Genomic DNA, 22,358 nt, shown 5'->3' with positions numbered 1-22,358 from the left:
AGAGAGGTGTTATAGATGTCAGTATAAACCTCTGCGAGTTCCCAGGCACAGTCTCTCAGCACACGGCCAGGAATGTTGTCAGGCCCAGGAGCTTTCCGAGCATTGATCCTGCTGAATGCTCTCCTCACACTGTCTGGGGACAGCGTCAGCACCTGGTCACCAGGAGGAAGGATAGATTTCTGGGCGGGTGTGTAGTTGAGTGGCTCGAACCTTGCGAAGAACCCATTCAGGTCGTTCAGCAGAGATGTGTCGCTGTCGCAGGTCTGTGGGTGTGGTTTATAGCCTGTGATAGACTGGATACCCTGCCACAGGTTCTGTGTGTCTCTGCTGTCACTGAAGTGTTGGGAAATCTTCTTTGAGTACAGCCTCTTAGCTTTCCTGATCCCGCGGGACAGGTTGGCCCTGGCTGTCCTCAGGCCTGCCTGGTCACCTGTTCTGAAGGCTGCATTTCTAGCCTTCAGTAGCTTGTGGACCTCTCCTGTCAGCCATGGTTTCTGATTCGCTCGAACAGTGACGGTCTTGAGGTCGGTTACATCATCAGTGCACTTGGTGATGTAGGCAGAGACAGTTTCTGTGTACTCCTGAATGTCTGTGGAGTTGTTGTGGGTGGCAGCCTCTCTGAACATATTCCAGTCTGTTGTGCTGAAACAGTCCTGAAGTGCCTCTGAGGAACCCTCTGGCCACACTCGTACCTGCTTAAGAACTGGTTTGGTGACTTTAACCAGTGGTCTGTAAGCTGGCATTAGCATAATGGTGAGGTGATCAGAGGCTCCCAGGTGGGGGAGGGGGGAGGCTCGGTAGGCTCCTCTGTGTGTAGTAAAGACCTGGTCCAAAGTGTTGTTTCCCCTAGTTGGAAAGTCTATGTCAGGGGTTCTTAACCTGGGGGTCGGGACATAATTCCAGGGGGCGGTCACGTTTTCTCAGCTAAACTGGAGATTTGGGCACTAACCTTTTGTGTTTCTTTACTGAATCAAACCGACTAATTCTCAGGCTTAATTCAGGGAACAGCATGCTTTAAAATCACTCACTTTTTTTATAAAGTATCTTTTCGCTGATTCAAACTGACTCATTCGCCGCTTTACTCGACTCTTTGATCTCCATCTCGATTAAGGTTCACACATGCGCCCAGTGGCTCTGCAAGTCCAGACTGGAATAAAATGGAGCGTTTTTTTAGAAGGTCAAGCTTGCAGAAAAAATATGCAAAAAAAATATTCACAGACATGCAAAGGAGAGGATACACAACTGCAGTGTGGGGTATGTGGCTAAGAATGGTCTCTGCATGATTTCTGGATTTTACTGTACAAAGTTTAATGGCACTGAAAAAAATCCTTCCCTTTGGATCAACATTTCTCTGTGAATCTGGATTTCCTGCACAATCTAAAAAACTAACACAGAGCCCGTCTCTACGGTGGCCGAGAAAGCCCAACGCAGTGCAAATTGAAAAGCGCTGCAAAAGCACAAAACACATCCATCAAAATTACAACACAGGCGCAGCAAATAGAAAAACGCGCTGCAAATAGAAAAACGCGCTGCAAATACAACCACAACACAACAGAATTTTCCCGGGGGACCTTAAAAGATGCTGTACCAGCTGTATACAAAGGACAATAAGTGGCAAACAAGCTTCTGAAAAGTAAGTTATGTTTATTACCTGTGATTACCACGGTTGTGTGCATATTATTAAAAGTTCTGCTTCACAAAACGCCTTGTTTGCCACTTATTGTCCTTTGTACACATAGTGAAGTCCGAGACGTTACTGAAGACGCAGCTTAGCTGGTACAGCATCTTTTAAGGTCCCCGGGAAAATTCAGTTGTGTTGTGACTCACTTCCGTTGTGTTGTGGTTGTATTTGCAGCGCGTTTTTCTATTTGCAGCGCGTTTTTTCTATTTGCAGCGCGTTTTTCTATTTGCTGCGCCTGTGTTGTAATTTTGATGGATGTGTTTTGTGCTTTTGCAGCGCTTTTCAATTTGCACTGCGCTGGGCTTTCTCGACCACCGTACGTCTCAACGTGAAAGTAGTTTGCACCTGTTCCTGAGCCCTACTAAGCCATACATAGAAAATATTTGCGCCTCAATGCAGGCCCAACCATTTTATTTGTGCTGCCAATGATGGGGGAGAATACAAGGGGGTCGCGCACTTAAATAGGTTAAGAACACACTCTTTGGGTCTGCATGGTTGAAATCTCCAGCCAGAATGAGAAAAAGCATCTGGGTGCGCTGTCTGCTGTTCACTGATGTACTGGTACAGTTCATTCAGTGCTTCGGTCCTCACGCTGTTGTTGGAGGTCGGAGGGATGTAAACAGCAGCGATCAGCACGGCGGAGAAATCTCTCGGTAAACTCTTAACCCAAATTAGTTGACTTTACCAGAAATTTGTGTGGAAACCCATTGCCTTAACTTATGTTTTTGCACAAAAAGTAACTAAAGAAGTTTAATTCACATAGACTCTTAACTGGATGCAGTAGACAAAACAAGCTTACCTTAGTAGTCTTTCCTCAAAATCATTAATTCACATAAATTATCTATTTTCTTAAGTTTGAATGGTAGAAAATAAAAAAAAAACTATTCATTTTTTCTTAAAATGTAATTCTGAAAGATTACTTTTATAGGCTACAGAAAAAACAACTACACTAAGTTCCAATGTATTTTACTGGCAAAATGTTGCAAGGTAACAGTTTTTGTGTTGCTGAACCACTAACAATTCTTTCAGCAAAGTAACACATAAAAACAGCTTGCTGTTCCACTGCATCTTCACACAAACCTGTACAAAACAGAGCACAAGGAAAGTTTAAGCTCAAGAGCTGCAGCTCTGTTCTTTAACTTCCACTGCAATACCTTATCAGTCACTGCTAATTAATAAATATTTCGATATCTGTATTAACTACTGCAACACACCGATTCAATGAGAGGCAAAGCTAACTCAACAAGGGGTGCGGTGGGTACGAGACGCGGTCTGGGAGAATAGAGTGGGGTTGTAAACTAGCCAAACACTGTGACAGTGCTAGCTAGCTACTATAGCTAACTGTAGATAACTAGCTGTGGGTGTTGTAAACCGAACAAACCCTGTGACAGAGCTAGTGAAGAGTAACTGTTTATTATACCTTGGGTGTATTGACAAATATCTTTCAGTTATGATTACTTAACTTAGTATCTATAATTACATAATCATTGTGTGAAACCTTGTATTTTATATACATTTATACAGAAGACTAATCAATACTCACATTTTACTTTATATACATTTATATAGAAGATTAACCAATAACCACAATATATATTCTTTACACATATAGTAAAACATTGCTTTATCAGGCATGTGACTAAACTTAACGCTTGTGAGACATCATAGAAAATAGAACATCAGTTCAGTAGGGAAATAGAGTAATACACAGTGAAAATGGGGGACAGAGGTGAACAGAGGGAAAAGGCTTTTGTATGGGTAGATATATATATATATATATATATAAGAAGATATATAAGGATATAAAAAAACACTATACTAGGTAGGGATCTATCTGTAAACGGAGCGGTGCAGTGGATGTTACTAATGATCATAAATAATTAAATAATTAACAGAGTAAAGTTCAATGACATCGATTACGAAAGTGACTGATGTGACATAGAAATATAATATAATATAAATATGCATACGTTATAAGACAGTTCTAAAAAGAGAATGTGAAAATGTGAATACCCAATCATGAGTACAGTGTACTTTAATGTAAGCGAGGTTGGGGAAGTGTTAATATTAATAATTAAGTTGTTGAATAATGTCTGAGTGGTGTGTGACTGGATAGATAATTAGATAATTTAGAGAATTTAATAAAAGGATTATGGGGTTGGTTAGCAACACAAATACAAAATAAAAAAAGAAAAAGGGGAGTCAGAATTGAGGACCATAATTAGCTTAATTTTGGGCATTGGACTATATCTTGGGGGCCCTAACCTAACAGGGACATATGTCTAACTCTATATTCTATAAGCAAATCTAATAATGGAAATAATGAAGGTGTGTGGCTGTGTCGGAATCGTTTCCTATTGTAGAAATACTAAGCAGTTTGGGTAGGCAATTTTTGCAATGCTTTGTAAAACTCAGCAGTATATTTTATTTCCTATACTGTGAAACACCCATAATGCATCAACAAATGTAGTGTACAGAAGAGGTACGCTTGAAATTCCAAAATATACTATACCATGCAGTGCTGTTGTGTCAGATGTCCTCAGAGCAGGACAAATAAACATGGTTTCTTGTTTGATTGTTAAATAATCAGTTCAATAAATAGAAAATGCTACATAGTGAATAGTGAATGAATTAATGAGTGAGCCATTCCAAACACAGCTTTTTCTATCAGGTGATTTAGTCAATTCTCTTACTATTCGTTTCTTATTCAGACTGATCCCAGCTCAGTCTCAGCTGAATGAGACTTATATAGGACAGATGTAAAATCAAATTTCTTTAAGTTTTTATGCATCTCAGTCTATGCTGATATTTTGATCCTCTTAAGAGGGATAGTTGATTTCAGAAACCAGTGAGGAACCACCTTATCTATTTGAAAAGAAAACTCAGTATTGGATGTAATACAAGCATTGGTGAATTGGGTCTTTCTCATTTTAAATAAGGGGACATCAAATGTATTTAAAAATGCAGCTCTCTGTTTTGCTTTACGGTATTAAAATTAGACTAGAAAGAGATCTGGAAAACAGCATAAGTTTAGTTTTCATGCTTATACAATGCCACCTATAAAACAAATGCATAATTTTCTGGCTGTAGCATGAACTAAATCAGCTAAGCAATATAAAATTGTTTCATCTGCATAATGGTAAAGTTTGCAATCTGAGAAGCAGAGCCAGCAATATAATTTATGTATATATTACATAAAACTGGACCAAAATTTAACCTTGTGGTACACCTTTAAGGTACAGATGCCAAATCTGAATAATTATTCATTGACATGCACTCTTTTGGGTCTATTCCAGAGCAGTGGCATCACAGCAAATAATTTAAGCTAAATTCAGTGGGAGAGAAAAGGTGATACTGATGGTAATAAATAAAATATGTATACAATAATAACAAATAATAAACCATGGGTACTTGGTGCCTTGCACGGGCTTTCACGGTGAACACCAGAGTGTGAGTTTAGGACAGTCTGACATACCTGGGTTTGCGCTCCCTAGCTGTACCCTGCAGGAACACAACAGCACTGAATGTTGATTAAACGGTGCTGCTACGCTGTGTGTGGTTCAGTGGGCTAGGCTGGTTAGCCAAAGACGGGTAAGATCCCAACGTATTACACAGGGACAACCTAAGACAGGCACAGTCTCGATCTGACCACCACATGCATTTTAACAGAAAACGGAGAAAACATCATGGAAGGGAAGTGCAGCCCAGGGGGAGAGTGAGTGGATGAATGAAGTGATGGGGTGTGTGTCAGTGGAGGCCTGGGCAGGGTAGACCAGCCAAATGGACAGTAAGAGGGTGAAGCAATTTTGTGTTAAATTTTCTGAAGCAGAAGTACTGTTTCAAAAAAAGGGGGAGATGTAAATAGATAATCATTATTACCACCATTATTTGCCAGACTATTGTTTTATCTTTTTAAACCTATTATTAACTTTTTGATTTTTTTCTCACCACTATTACAATTTTTTTTTTGACCAATCATTATTTTATAGATATAGAGCATTTTTACACTTTTAGCTTGTTTATCTTTTTTAACGTTTGGTTTTAAAACAACCACTATGCAGATGAGCAATTACTTTCAGCAATATTGGAAAAGTCTTAGCTTTCAAGACACACTCCATCCTAAAAATAAGAAATAAGAAACTTAGAAATCACAAAATTAAACTTTCACTATTCAACATGTGAGCCACTTTTTGAGCAGGGAAAACAATGTGTGGGGCTTGGTAAATTGTTTAAGGAAATAGATGTATTGTTGATAATTGTGAAGAGCAGTCTGCTTGGCATTGTATATGCATAAATACATATTGAACATATTGAAAAGTAAATGTAAAGCATTGTTCGGATTTACTTGCTATAATAACAAGAACAAAGCAAAGCATAAAATTGTTTATTGATATTGCTAATATTATTGTTTGTAATGGAACGATTGATACAGAGAAAAATAATCACGTTCCACTTATCCCAATTCTTAAAGCACTAAATAAAATCAACTAAATCTAGAAATCAAGTCTTTATAAAAAGTCAGAAATATAATTATTTAATAAATAGCACACTGCAGAAAACAAAGTGGCAGGTAAATGATGTAGCCACAAACAGTGATTCTAAAGTCCAAGCAAAAGTAACCCAAGAAAGCCCAGTACATCAATATGGAACCATTCCTGAGACAGAAGCCACATTATGTGTAGTTTGTGCAGAATTTAAAACTTTGGGCCCTGATATTCTATCAATCAGTGTGGAGATGAATGGGAGAATAGAGCAGCTGATCATTAAAACTTTGCATGGAGCAATAATAAAAAACATGATTAGATGTATTTCCAAGTGTTTGTTTCTTATCTATTATCTATATAGTGTTACCAATACAATATGAGAAGCTTTCAGTGGTAGGTTTAACCGCAGGTGCGTTTAAAGCAGCAGCTTTGGGCTGTGAAGCAGTAAAATATGGTCTGTACAATGATGCTGCAGAATTGAGGTGTGTGTTCTTTGGCTTTGGTAGTGTTTGAGTTTGTGAGTGTGTGCATGCATGAGACATAGTGTGTGTCTGGTGGTAAACTTGGTCGTGCAAATTGGAAGTGTTTTTGGATAGAAGAGATTAATTAGAAGAGATAGAAGAGATTAATTAGAGCGTCAGGGAAGCAGTTACACTAAATGGGAAAGGGATGTGAACAAAAGGAAGGTAAAAGCCAGTAATTAATGGTGATGATAATTAAATGTTGCAATTTAAAATTGAAAATTCCTAAAAGTTAGGGATTTAAAGAAATGACTAAATGTTACGGATTGAACGCACTTTTGACAGTAAAAATCATGAGTGAATATAACTGAAAGACAACTGAAGAAGGTAAGACAACAAAAATTGGGCTGAAATCTGTGCACAGACAAAATTTAAATATGAAATAGTTAACTTCCGAGGGGAAATTAGAGCTCCAGTTAAGTGTAATAAATGTATTTTAACCATGTATTTTAACTTGCAGGAAGGAGACACGGAGGACCCCTTAACAGACTTCCAAAATGAATAGAGAACCTTAAACATGATTATAATGAATACAAAAGTCTCGTTTCAGATCTGTTTACACAGGGGGAGAAGGAGAACGTGGTGCAAAGGTGGACCAGTCCGGACACAGAGTGAGGGTTCCTCGGCCATTGCGCACGAAAGGGGAACGAGCATGGCTGGATTGAGCCTTTCCAGGTGACTGAGAGAACAACGTACGCAGATCACCTGAGGGTTCGACAGCTGTGCAGCAACAGAGATCGCTCACAGAGCCAGAAGGAGGGGTGAGAGCAGCAGCTGAATCGTCTGACTCAGACGAAGGCCCGCAGCAGGAAGGAGGGGCAGCAGAACCCCCGCAGCACGGGCCTGGCCTGGCCACAGCAGAGAAAAGAGTTTCTCAGAGCGCAGCAGCAGCAGCACACAGCCTGGCTGTGACCAAGTAGAGGAATTGAGGGAGTGACTCATTCAGCAACGTTTCGATTGCGTCACAGTACACTACATACAGAGACCCTTAAAACACATCTCATTAAAGAACACACATAGTCTTATCACACACCAACTCATACTTTTCATTCACTGATATTGCAGACATCAAGAGCCAGAATAAAGCTCTTCGTACGTGGGGCTGAGGTAGTCTACCCCCAGAACCCTGAAGCAAGAAGAAAGAAGAAACGAACAACACGCATTGTAACTTTAACATTTACACATATAAGGTTATAAACTGTGATTTGCTAAATTAGGGGGGGAACACATTATTTTTCCTTACAGGTTGTCCTGGACATTGTTTTCCTTACAGGTTGCCTTGGAAAAAATGAAATTGTAAAAAAAAAAAAAAAAAACACTCTGTAATCTTAACACTTACACATATAGGGCTATAGATAACAAGTTTACTAAATAGTGGGAAACTTAGAGGGAAAACACACTTATGGTTTAATAATGGCTTGGTACGGAAAAAGGGAGTGGGACAGGTCAAAGTACGGACACCATAACGAACCAGCACTCCCTCCAGTTATTCCAATATGGCTCCAGGTAATAATAACCATTACTCTAATGTGTATAATGATAATAAAGACTGTAAACCACCATGTATTTTACCTATACTGGAGTGTGAGGCAGAGCAAGAGGAACTGCTGTAAACCAACCAGTCTTGGGGATGACTTTAAGGCAATGATGTCACTTCCTCCTTTGATAGGGTTCGAATTATTAGCCGCCTGGGGCAGAGGGGCTGTGGGAGAATTTTTCCTGTCAAAATTGGTTGGAAGGCTGCCGGAACAGGTTTTCGCTCCCACCGTTAGTAAAATGTTCACTCACGTGTTGATCAAGTGTTGAACATATGTAAATATACATATTTGGAGGAATTACGATGTGTTGATGTATCTGGTTGATACGTCAAAAGCGGGAATTAAAGAGTAACTGTTTATTATACGTTGGGTTGATTGACAAATATCTTTCAGTTATGATTACTTAACTTAGTATCTATAATTACATAATCATTGTGTGAAACCTTGTATTTTATATGCATAACCAATACTCACATTGTATTTGATCATCTTTATTACTCACAGTGTATTTTACACGCATTTATATAAAAGATTAACCAATAATCACAATATATCCCTTACACATATAGTAAAACATTGTTTGATCAGGCATGTGACTAACACAGACTTTATTGTAACAAATTAACCCACATGATACATAAGGCGTTTACTAACACATAGGGTCTATTGTATGGCGGTCTAACCATGCGCCACTAACACATTAACATATAACATATGAGAACTATTGTGTGACTTGTGTAGCTTATGCTTGAAGCATTTTGTTTACTGCATGTCTCTGACTAACGGCCATCAATCATCAGCTAGTGCACTCTGGATGAACTGAATTGATACAAAGGAGGCTTCGAGACGAACAGAGCGGCCTTTCTCTCTGTGCGTGCAAAGTCCTTCACCTACCAAAGCGGGAGGAGGACGCGCGCACATAGGGAGGGCAGCACTGTCTAATTACTGAAACAATATCACACTGTCTGACTGGACCCAGTCAATTCTTAAAACAATACCACACTGTCCGGCTGGATACAGTCAAGGTGCTCTGATCAGACCTGTGAACTCTAACACGTGAGAATATGCATACTAACATGAGATGATTTTAACAACGCCTCAGCAACAGGCTTTACGTCATTTGGGGTATAAAACATGGAGTCAGATCAGAGGGGGGTCAGAACTTATACTGGGACGGCTGTTAGACGGTCTTTCATGTGTTAGTTCTCCTGAATATTCAGTACTTTGTAATAAATACTTGGTTTGCTTTCAACTTCACTCCACCTGTCTGACTCTCTCTATCAAACGAACACGCAGGGGAGTTGTACCCCGGACCAGAGGTGGGGGTAGCCCACCTTTCATTTTCTTTTCTACAACAGTAGCAAACCTACGTACCTAAGTATTAAGTACCTTTTTTGAAATATCATTTATTTAGATTCCATGTACTTACCGTATTTTTCGGGCTATAAGGCGCACTTAAAATACTTATTTTTTCCCAAAAATCGTCATTGCGCCTTATAATGCAGTGCGCCTTGTGTATGGATTTTGCTTGTGTTTACTGACCTCGATTTTTATGTGGTTCACGGCGCTCTGTTGTGCAGAATTCCTCACCCACGCCAGAAAAAGATCCCCCTCTTGGGCTAGCGCGCGGTTACCTTTGACTGCCGTACTGCCTCTCGGCTGTGGCTCAGGGTAGCTAGTTTCCACTGTAGCTCCGTGGCCAGAACAAGGTGCCGGTAAACTTTCCTTTCCACCCGTTCTGGGGTAATAGCACAAACTGTTTCTTTTTAGCGCCCACTTCTAAGTAAAGTTAACCTCTTAACACGCGCTGGCCCACCGGCGGGCCAGAAATATTTAATATTTCATAACTGGCTGTGTTTCTGAATAGTTATGAACAGTTACAGGTTCAATATAGACATCCAATATACCATTTTAAAGCTTAGAATCTCTGCTTTTGAGCTATTTAGCCTATTTAGCGGAATATCCTTTCAGAAAATAAACATTTAGGGCGAAATATGCCTTGGTTATGATTTTAATAATTCATAACTCTCATATTTGCGTTTATCGTTCGTCCATATTTCATCGAATGCGGTCATGTCATACACCATTCGAACCGTCTGGCTCTCCGGATTCCAGAACTGTGCTTTTACTGTAGGATGTATGTTTCATGAATTAGAGCTGCGTCAGAGAGCATGTTTCCAGTAATAAAAGGCTCTCCTTTTGTCCTGGGGTAACCTCCGGTCACTGCCGCCACCCCCCAAACACACACCCGCGCTCAGCCACAGGTCCTACCTTCAAAACGCGTCCAGACTAAAGAGAATCCATCAATCCAGTCTCCTGTAATCCACAGTTATATCCAAACAGCGCTGGAAATCACTTCATCCAGAAATGAAACTTATCCAATCTTTATCTCTGTTTTAAAACCGTTTTATTCACCGAATTCGGCACAACACGCTATCATAGTCAGAAGCCTCGCGGAGTAATACGTACTTGCTGTGCTTCAACATAATATTATGGTCTGTCGGAGCGTTGCGGCTACCGTTGTCAGGAGCCTCGCGGAGTAATACGTACTTGCTGTGCTTCAACATAATATTATGGTCTGTCGGAGCGTTGCGGCTACCGTTGTCAGGAGCCTCGCGGAGTAATACGTACTTGCTGTGCTTCAACATAATATTATGGTCTGTCGGAGCGTTGCGGCTACCGTTGTCAGGAGCCTCGCGGAGTAATACGTACTTGCTGTGCTTCAACATAATATTATGGTCTGTCGGAGCGTTGCGGCTACCGTTGTCAGGAGCCTCGCGGAGTAATACGTACTTGCTGTGCTTCAACATAATATTATGGTCTGTCGGAGCGTTGCGGCTACCGTTGTCAGGAGCCTCGCGGAGTAATACGTACTTGCTGTGCTTCAACATAATATTATGGTCTGTCGGAGCGTTGCGGCTACCGTTGTCAGGAGCCTCGCGGAGTAATACGTACTTGCTGTGCTTCAACATAATATTATGGTCTGTCGGAGCGTTGCGGCTACCGTTGTCAGGAGCGTCGCGGAGTAATACGTACTTGCTGTGCTTGTTGATTTATTGCTCAGAGATGTTGTTATTTTTCACAGATATTGTGAAGGATTTATTGCTCAGAGTTATTGTTACTGATATAAATAAAGTTTCATTTAGTGCGCCTTATAATCCAGTGCGCCTTGTGTATGGACTAACACTAAAAATAGACCGTTCACTCATCGTGCGCCTTATAATACGGTGCGCCTTATAGTCCGAAAAATACGGTAATAAATATTTTGACCGTAAAATATGAGTTATAACCCTATCTGTGTGTCGCCTCTTCAGTTAGCTAAGCTAGCTAACTTAGCAGCATATCAAGGTGATATTATCTGAGGCTAAATTATCTCAGAATGTAGCATTAAACACATTTCATGTTAATGTAAATGATAATGTAGCTATAACAGTCACTAACAGACAACCAAAAAGTATGGTTTTACTTGAAATTAAAATTGTTAACTAGTGTACAAGTCCAGAACAGAAGTCCTGTTTCGGTAACGTTATTTAGGTTAGCTAAGCTAATAAATTGCTAGGATAGAAACCAGCTAGTTTGCTAGCGTTAGCTTAAATGCTTTTACAAACATACATACCGTAAAAGCATTTAGGCTTGCTAGTTAACCAATTTGGTAGTTAGCTAGCGAATTGTTCTTTATTAGCTAACCTAAATGCTTCCACAGAACTTTTGTTTAGATGTTGTACATTAGCTAGCTAGTCAGGTAGGTTAACTTAGTGGTTGTGTGTCTCTACAAGTCACTGTGTAATGTTTGTTTTAGCTAGCTTTGTAGTTAAATAAAATGGTGCTGTGTCTGTGAGTTAATACAAAAAAATCTTTATTCAGTAATAAAGATCAGTAATATGTTCCTGCACACTCTGCTACTTCATTAAAAATGTAAGTACTTTATTAACTTAGCTAGCACAGTTTTATATAAACACACTCACTACTACCAAATAAGCTTTAGTCAACATTTCTCTAATTTGTAAAATCACACTAGAAGTTGTTTGTGTGTGCAGTAAGTTATATTAGTATACTAGAGACAAAAGTGTTTTACTTAAAAAATGTAAAATCAAATTACATACAGTTATCTATAACTAGACACAACAGGAGAATTTAACAGCATTAAGTAAAATAGTGGAGCTTTTCAGAGCAATTAACTTATTCATGTTTTATATTATATTTATATATATCCTAAATTTCCTTCGGGATAAATAAAGTATCTATCTATCTATCTATCTATCTATCTATCTATCTATCTATCTATCTATCTATCTATCTATCTATCTATCTATCTATCTATCTATCTATCTATCTATCTATCTATCTATTGGCAGAAAATGAAATAGGAAAATCATAGATGCCTTTTATTATTGTCAGTAAATTAATATGTTTTAATGTTGCTGCCCCTACTTTCGCTTCTGCTGGTGCCCAATTTTCCAAGTACTTATGTTAAGAATGTGATGCTGAATTTAAAATGGTCAACATTATGGGCAAAAAAAAATGGTCACAATGGGCAAACATAACAACATTATATTTGCAAATATGACTGCAATAAACATATTTAACATTAAACTATTACTGTACTTTGATTCTATTAGTTGATAGTTGTATCTATAGAAACAAGCGTACAATTAAATATGTGTAGAGAAGGTATAACTTGCTTTTAGAGCCTACTCAGAAAATATAAATAAGCAAAACTATACTGGTGTGTAATGCTCTCAGGCTAATGTTAGGTGTTGCATTGGACGCTAATGCCAACATGTTCTCCAAACGGGAATAAGATATAAATTTACTGAGGAGGAGACATCAATGAATTATTAAATTATCTTTATTTTAATTGTCTTATATTATTTTAATATCTATAATCAACACATTTTCTGTATAATTAATGTAGATTTATTTACTACTATTACTTTATTACTATAAATATAGTATTTATTTATTTAAGTAGTACAGTATGGTGGACCAAAAATGACATATGTATAAATAAATAAATGCATACATGAATGTAGAAATAAATAAATACACGCATGAATAATTGTATAGTTAAATAAATAAAATAATACATACATTTCTTATTTATTTTTTATATATTTTTTAATTATTCATTTATATGTGCATTTATTTATTTTTTCATTTATTTATTTTAACATTTGTTTATTCATTCATTTATTTCCACATTTATTTATTGATTTATTTCCACATTTATTAATTAATTTATTTCTGTATTTCTGCATTTGTATGATAGTTAGGTAGGTGGTCCTATCCTCGCTCTAAAGCAGGATTAGTTTTTGAGCTGCAAAAGTTTTGGCTCTACTGCTCCTGTCTTGGCCTGCAGCGGCAACATTTTGAAGCTGTTGACCCTCATTTATTTTCAGCAGTTGTTACTGCAGTAGGGGTTATAGCCGTGATGTTGCTGTGCCGTCCCTTTGTTTCCTTCTCACTGATACCGGAAGTACAGGACGGTGGGGTGTGCGCCGGGACACACAGCAGCACAGCGGGGTGTGCGCCGGTACACCAGTGTGTACTGGTGTATGCACCACTGTCCTGTTGTGTACTGGTGTGTAAAACACTGTTCTGTAGGGTGTACTGGTGTATACACCACTGTACTGGTGTGTAAAACACTTCTTTACTGGAACCCCCATGTCTGTTTTCTTGTGAACTACTGTATAAAGACAGCCGCTGTACTTCTGTGTCCCGCAACCAATCCTGCTTTAATTGCTCTAATTACCATAGACATGCAGAAATGTGGAAATAAATAAATGAAGAAATGTGAAAATAAATGAATAAATAAATGTAGAAATGTTGAAATAAATAAATGAATAAATGTAGAAATGGTGAAATAAATAAATGAATAAATAAATAAATAAATGCACATTAATATATAAATAAATGTATAAATAAATAAGAAATGTATTTATTAATTTATTTATTTACCTATGCAAATATTTATGCGTGTATTTATTTATTTATTTATTCATTCATTTATATGTTCATTTATTTATATATTTATTTATTTATTTATTTCAACATGTATTTATTTATTCATTTATTTATGTCTATATTTATGTATTTCTACATTAATATGTGCATTTATTAATTTATACTTATGTCATTTTTGGTCCTCCATAGTACAGATCAAACACACACAAAAACCTATACAGTATGTGTGTATATGTACAGTACTGTGAAAATGTTTTAGGCCGATGCAATTTTCTTAAAACCAATTATCTCAATATTAAGAGAGTTTTACGTAGCAAAGGTACCATGCATTAAAACAGATGCAAATAAAAATAAATACGGTAAAAAGTAACAAGAAGTCCACAGATGCCAAACCTTTAACCTTAAACCTATTAAACCAATGTTATTCATAGTACAGAGTAGGGCTGTGAATCTTTGGGAATCCCACAATTCGATTCAGATTTGCAAATTGTATTCTGTTTCTGTTTTCCTTTTTTTTCCTTTTTTTTTAATATGTAAAATTTATGAATTAAACATAAATTTAATATAAGTCTTTGTTTTATGTCTTTCTTTGAGCTTTTTTTTCTCATTAACACTAATTGAGTAAACAAAATACTTTATTTAAACCAATGGTAAGTTCCTTATTAGTGTTTCCTACAATAATATATAATATATATAACATAATATAATAATATAATAATCATATTGATGTACTGATGTACGAAGTGGTTATTTACGTATATTTTATGTACAAATAGCTTGTAACTTGTAGTAGTAGGAATAACATTGTAGGTTCCTGAATCTCCTAGTTCTTAGAAAACAAATTCACCAACAGTAAAAGACAAAGTACCTTCAGTTACAAGCAGTTTGCTTACTCTATTCAGCCCAATGTTGGGCACTGGACCGAGTCCGGTGACCGAATCTCAGCCTGCTTTGAGGAGTCAGAAACCAGAAAAGGCCCAGACCTGGTCCTACGTTCAAAAAGACACTGGACCGAGTCCGGTGACCGAATCTCAGCCAGCTTTGAGGAGTCAGAAACCAGAAAAGGCCCAGACCTGGTCCTACGTTCAAAAAGACACTGGGCCGAGTCCGGTGACCGAATCTCAGCCAGCTTTGAGGAGTCAGAAACCGAGTAAGGCCCAGACCTGGTCCTACGTTCAAAAAGACACTGGGCCGAGTCCGGTGACCGAATCTCAGCCAGCTTCAAGGAGTCAGAAACCGGAAAAGGCCCAGACCTGGTCCTATGTTCAAAAAGACACTGGGCCGAGTCCGGTGACCGAATCTCAGCCAGCTTTGAGGAGTCAGAAACCGAGTAAGGCCCAGACCTGGTCCTACGTTCAAAAAGACACTGGACCGAGTCCGGTGACCGAATCTCAGCCAGCTTTGAGGAGTCAGAAACCGAATAAGGCCCAGTCCTGGTCCTACGTTCAAAAAGACACTGGGCCGAGTCCGGTGGCCGGTTCTGGGCCAGCTTTGAGGACAGTCAGAAACCAGCTAAGGCCCAATTCTGGGCCAGCACTCGGTGGCTATCTGGGTTCTGTTTCAGGAGCGATTTATACTATAGACCAAACTCTGTTTCAGATTCTACTAAAATCACCACAGAACACCATTAATAACAATATAATACTCCTATTAATACACATTATTACCTATAATGAACCAAAACTATTAAAATCCTATAAAAAATAATATATAATCTACAGGCCTGCCGTGTTCGGGGCTAAAGTGAAACTCATCAAACAAAACCCTGATAAAATATCTATAAACTCACCTCCAAACGAAGCCGGGAGAAAACCAATCATCAGAAATAAAACTAATCCTTCTACAGGAGTCATCATCTCCTCCTCACGCTGATATCATTACATTGAATTACACTGTTCTTCACCGAGACTCAGAGCAGGACAGGAAGTCGGGTGGAGCTGTTTCCTTCTGCTGTGTGGTTTGCGTTTCGTTCCAATGAAGGAATCATTTGAGTGAACTACTGAATCGAATCACTTCCTTAGCTGATTCGTTCCTCTCTCAGTTCAGTAGTTGAGCTCAGCAGCGAAGTTTTGAATAGTTGAATATATGTGTTATGAGATTTAGAGTTGAAAAAATATATTTAAAAAATAAGACTAATCTTTTGTTGGAAAAAAGAGAAAGAAAATCCATCAGTCACCTCAGCCGCAGTATGATAGCCGGAACGGTAACCAGCCAGGCTAGACTAAACTAAGCTAATGCTAAACTAAAGCATGCTACGCTAACCTAAGCACAGTCCAGCCGGCTAGCTAACTAACACTGTTGTGTCATAACATAATATAATAATATAATAATCATATTGATGTACTGATGTACGAAGTGGTTATTTACGTAAATTTTATGTACAAATAGCTTGTAGCTTGTAGTAGTAGGAATAACATTGTAGGTTCCTGAATCTCCTAGTTCTTAGAAAACAAATTCACCAACAGTAAAAGACAAAGTACCTTCAGTTACAAGCAGTTTGCTTACTCTATTCAGCCCAATGTTGGGCACTGGACCGAGTCCGGTGACCGAATCTCAGCCAGCTTTGAGGAGTCAGAAACCTAGTAAGGCCCAGTCCTGGTCCTACGTTCAAAAAGACACTGGGCCGAGTCCGGTGACCGAATCTCAGCCAGCTTCCAGAACAGTCAGAAACTGAATAAGGCCCAGACCTGGCCCCACATTCAAAAAGACACTGGGCCGAGTCCGGTGACCGACTCCCAGCCAGCTTTGAGGAGTCAGAAACCAGAAAAGGCCCAGACCTGGTCCTACGTTCAAAAAGACACTGGGCTGAGTCCGGTGACCGAATCTCAGCCAGCTTTGAGGAGTCAGAAACCGAGTAAGGCCCAGACCTGGTCCTACGTTCAAAAAGACACTGGACCGAGTCCGGTGACCGAATCTCAGCCAGCTTTGAGGAGTCAGAAACCAGAAAAGGCCCAGACCTGGTCCTACGTTCAAAAAGACACTGGACCGAGTCCGGTGACCGAATCTCAGCCAGCTTCAAGGAGTCAGAAACCGGAAAAGGCCCAGTCCTGGCCCCACATTCAAAAAGACACTGGGCCGAGTCCGGTGACCGAATCTCAGCCAGCTTTGAGGACAGTCAGAAACCAGAAAAGGCCCAGACCTGGTCCTACGTTCAAAAAGACACTGGGCCGAGTCCGGTGACCGAATCTCAGCCAGCTTCCAGAACAGTCAGAAACTGAATAAGGCCCAGACCTGGCCCCACATTCAAAAAGACACTGGACCAAGTCCGGTGACCGAATCTCAGCCAGCTTTGAGGAGTCAGAAACCGAATAAGGCCCAGTCCTGGTCCTACGTTCAAAAAGACACTGGGCCAAATCCGGTGGCCGGTTCTGGGCCAGCTTTGAGGACAGTCAGAAACCAGCTAAGGCCCAATTCTGGGCCAGCACTCGGTGGCTATCTGGGTTCTGTTTCAGGAGCGATTTATACTATAGACCAAACTCTGTTTCAGATTCTACTAAAATCACCACAGAACACCATTAATAACAATATAATACTCCTATTAATACACATTATTACCTATAATGAACCAAAACTATTAAAATCCTATAAAAAATAATATATAATCTACAGGCCTGCCGTGTTCGGGGCTAAAGTGAAACTCATCAAACAAAACCCTGATAAAATATCTATAAACTCACCTCCAAACGAAGCCGGGAGAAAACCAATCATCAGAAATAAAACTAATCCTTCTACAGGAGTCATCATCTCCTCCTCACGCTGATATCATTACATTGAATTACACTGTTCTTCACTGAGACTCAGAGCAGGACAGGAAGTCGGGTGGAGCTGTTTCCTTCTGCTGTGTGGTTTGCGTTTCGTTCCAATGAAGGAATCATTTGAGTGAACTACTGAATCGAATCACTTCCTTAGCTGATTCGTTCCTCTCTCAGTTCAGTAGTTGAGCTCAGCAGCGAAGTTTTGAATAGTTGAATATATGTGTTATGAGATTTAGAGTTGAAAAAATATATTTAAAAAATAAGACTAATCTTTTGTTGGAAAAAAGAGAAAGAAAATCCATCAGTCACCTCAGCCGCAGTATGATAGCCGGAACGGTAACCAGCCAGGCTAGACTAAACTAAGCTAATGCTAAACTAAAGCATGCTACGCTAACCTAAGCACAGTCCAGCCGGCTAGCTAACTAACACTGTTGTGTCATAACATAATATAATAATATAATAATCATATTGATGTACTGATGTACGAAGTGGTTATTTACATAAATTTTATGTACAAATAGCTTGTAGCTTGTAGTAGTAGGAATAACATTGTAGGTTCCTGAATCTCCTAGTTCTTAGAAAACAAATTTACCAACAGTAAAAGACAAAGTACCTTCAGTTACAAGCAGTTTGCTTACTCTATTCAGCCCAATGTTGGGCACTGGACCGAGTCCGGTGACCGAATCTCAGCCAGCTTTGAGGAGTCAGAAACCAGAAAAGGCCCAGACCTGGTCCTACGTTCAAAAAGACACTGGACCGAGTCCGGTGACCGAATCTCAGCCAGCTTTGAGGAGTCAGAAACCGGAAAAGGCCCAGACCTGGTCCTACGTTCAAAAAGACACTGGGCTGAGTCCGGTGACCGAATCTCAGCCAGCTTTGAGGAGTCAGAAACCGAGTAAGGCCCAGACCTGGTCCTACGTTCAAAAAGACACTGGACCGAGTCCGGTGACCGAATCTCAGCCAGCTTTGAGGAGTCAGAAACCGAGTAAGGCCCAGACCTGGTCCTACGTTCAAAAAGACACTGGACCGAGTCCGGTGACCGAATCTCAGCCAGCTTTGAGGAGTCAGAAACCGAATAAGGCCCAGTCCTGGTCCTACGTTCAAAAAGACACTGGACCGAGTCCGGTGGCCGGTTCTGGGCCAGCTTTGAGGAGTCAGAAACCGAATAAGGCCCAGTCCTGGTCCTACGTTCAAAAAGACACTGGGCCGAGTCCGGTGGCCGGTTCTGGGCCAGCTTTGAGGACAGTCAGAAACCAGCTAAGGCCCAGTCCTGGTCCTACGTTCAAAAAGACACTGGGCCGAGTCCGGTGGCCGGTTCTGGGCCAGCTTTGAGGACAGTCAGAAACCAGCTAAGGCCCAATTCTGGGCCAGCACTCGGTGGCTATCTGGGTTCTGTTTCAGGAGCGATTTATACTATAGACCAAACTCTGTTTCAGATTCTACTAAAATCACCACAGAACACCATTAATAACAATATAATACTCCTATTAATACACATTATTACCTATAATGAACCAAAACTATTAAAATCCTATAAAAAATAATATATAATCTACAGGCCTGCCGTGTTCGGGGCTAAAGTGAAACTCATCAAACAAAACCCTGATAAAATATCTATAAACTCACCTCCAAACGAAGCCGGGAGAAAACCAATCATCAGAAATAAAACTAATCCTTCTACAGGAGTCATCATCTCCTCCTCACGCTGATATCATTACATTGAATTACACTGTTCTTCACCGAGACTCAGAGCAGGACAGGAAGTCGGGTGGAGCTGTTTCCTTCTGCTGTGTGGTTTGCGTTTCGTTCCAATGAAGGAATCATTTGAGTGAACTACTGAATCGAATCACTTCCTTAGCTGATTCGTTCCTCTCTCAGTTCAGTAGTTGAGCTCAGCAGCGAAGTTTTGAATAGTTGAATATATGTGTCTGCGATGGATTGGCGGCCTGTCCAGGGTGTATCCTGCCTCCCGCCCGATGCCTGCTGGGATAGGCTCCAGCCCCCCCCCGCGACCCTTCACGGATTAGGCGGTTGACAATGAGATGAGATGAGAATATATGTGTTATGAGATTTAGAGTTGAAAAAATATATTTAAAAAATAAGACTTTTTGTTGGAAAAAAGAGAAAGAAAATCCATCAGTCACCTCAGCCGCAGTATGATAGCCGGAACGGTAACCAGCCAGGCTAGACTAAACTTAGCTAATGCTAAACTAAAGCATGCTACGCTAACCTAACCACAGTCCAGCCGGCTAGCTAACTAACACTGTTGTGTCATAACATAATATAATAATATAATAATCATATTGATGTACTGATGTACGAAGTGGTTATTTACGTATATTTTATGTACAAATAGCTTGTAGCTTGTAGTAGTAGGAATAACATTGTAGGTTCCTGAATCTCCTAGTTCTTAGAAAACAAATTCACCAACAGTAAAAGACAAAGTACCTTCAGTTACAAGCAGTTTGCTTACTCTATTCAGCCCAATGTTGGGCACTGGACCGAGTCCGGTGACCGAATCTCAGCCAGCTTTGAGGAGTCAGAAACCTAGTAAGGCCCAGTCCTGGTCCTACGTTCAAAAAGACACTGGGCCGAGTCCGGTGACCGAATCTCAGCCAGCTTCCAGAACAGTCAGAAACTGAATAAGGCCCAGACCTGGCCCCACATTCAAAAAGACACTGGCCTGAGTCCGGTGACCGACTCCCAGCCAGCTTTGAGGAGTCAGAAACCAGAAAAGGCCCAGACCTGGTCCTACGTTCAAAAAGACACTGGGCTGAGTCCGGTGACCGATTCTCAGCCAGCTTTGAGGAGTCAGAAACCGAGTAAGGCCCAGACCTGGTCCTACGTTCAAAAAGACACTGGACCGAGTCCGGTGACCGAATCTCAGCCAGCTTTGAGGAGTCAGAAACCAGAAAAGGCCCAGACCTGGTCCTACGTTCAAAAAGACACTGGACCGAGTCCGGTGACCGAATCTCAGCCAGCTTCAAGGAGTCAGAAACCGGAAAAGGCCCAGTCCTGGCCCCACATTCAAAAAGACACTGGGCCGAGTCCGGTGACCGAATCTCAGCCAGCTTTGAGGACAGTCAGAAACCAGAAAAGGCCCAGACCTGGTCCTACGTTCAAAAAGACACTGGGCCGAGTCCGGTGACCGAATCTCAGCCAGCTTCCAGAACAGTCAGAAACTGAATAAGGCCCAGACCTGGCCCCACATTCAAAAAGACACTGGACCAAGTCCGGTGACCGAATCTCAGCCAGCTTTGAGGAGTCAGAAACCGAATAAGGCCCAGTCCTGGTCCTACGTTCAAAAAGACACTGGGCCGAGTCCGGTGGCCGGTTCTGGGCCAGCTTTGAGGACAGTCAGAAACCAGCTAAGGCCCAATTCTGGGCCAGCACTCGGTGGCTATCTGGGTTCTGTTTCAGGAGCGATTTATACTATAGACCAAACTCTGTTTCAGATTCTACTAAAATCACCACAGAACACCATTAATAACAATATAATACTCCTATTAATACACATTATTACCTATAATGAACCAAAACTATTAAAATCCTATAAAAAAATAATATATAATCTACAGGCCTGCCGTGTTCGGGGCTAAAGTGAAACTCATCAAACAAAACCCTGATAAAATATCTATAAACTCACCTCCAAACGAAGCCGGGAGAAAACCAATCATCAGAAATAAAACTAATCCTTTAACAGGAGTCATCATCTCCTCCTCACGCTGATATCATTACATTGAATTACACTGTTCTTCACCGAGACTCAGAGCAGGACAGGAAGTCGGGTGGAGCTGTTTCCTTCTGCTGTGTGGTTTGCGTTTTGTTCCAATGAAGGAATAATTTGAGTGAACTACTGAATCGAATCACTTCCTTAGCTGATTCGTTCCTCTCTCAGTTCAGTAGTTGAGCTCAGCAGCGAAGTTTTGAATAGTTGAATATATGTGTTATGAGATTTAGAGTTGAAAAAATATATTTAAAAAATAAGACTAATCTTTTGTTGGAAAAAAGAGAAAGAAAATCCATCAGTCACCTCAGCCGCAGTATGATAGCCGGAACGGTAACCAGCCAGGCTAGACTAAACTAAGCTAATGCTAAACTAAAGCATGCTACGCTAACCTAAGCACAGTCCAGCCGGCTAGCTAACTAACACTGTTGTGTCATAACATAATATAATAATATAATAATCATATTGATGTACTGATGTACGAAGTGGTTATTTACATAAATTTTATGTACAAATAGCTTGTAGCTTGTAGTAGTAGGAATAACATTGTAGGTTCCTGAATCTCCTAGTTCTTAGAAAACAAATTCACCAACAGTAAAAGACAAAGTACCTTCAGTTACAAGCAGTTTGCTTACTCTATTCAGCCCAATGTTGGGCACTGGACCGAGTCCGGTGACTGAATCTCAGC

At 40.1% G+C, this 22,358-nt stretch overlaps 1 protein-coding gene across 1 annotated transcript in view; it reads right to left on the bottom strand.

The window, feature by feature from the left end:
* The window catches only part of LOC125788844 (H-2 class I histocompatibility antigen, alpha chain-like), a 181,791-nt gene extending 160,067 nt beyond the window's left edge, over nt 1-21,724 (bottom strand). The window contains exon 1 of the mRNA XM_049472721.1: nt 21,590-21,724. Coding sequence (XP_049328678.1) covers nt 21,590-21,656 — 67 coding nt within the window. The 5' untranslated portion in view covers nt 21,657-21,724. The remainder of the gene's footprint in view (nt 1-21,589) is intronic.
* Nucleotides 21,725-22,358: the final 634 nt, after the last annotated feature.

The sequence above is a fragment of the Astyanax mexicanus genome, unplaced genomic scaffold (assembly GCF_023375975.1).
Source record: "Astyanax mexicanus isolate ESR-SI-001 unplaced genomic scaffold, AstMex3_surface scaffold_31, whole genome shotgun sequence".
Taxonomy (NCBI): Eukaryota; Metazoa; Chordata; class Actinopteri; order Characiformes; family Acestrorhamphidae; genus Astyanax; species Astyanax mexicanus.
Note: the sequence above shows the minus strand (reverse complement) of the source record. Positions and strands in the feature narration are given on the sequence as shown.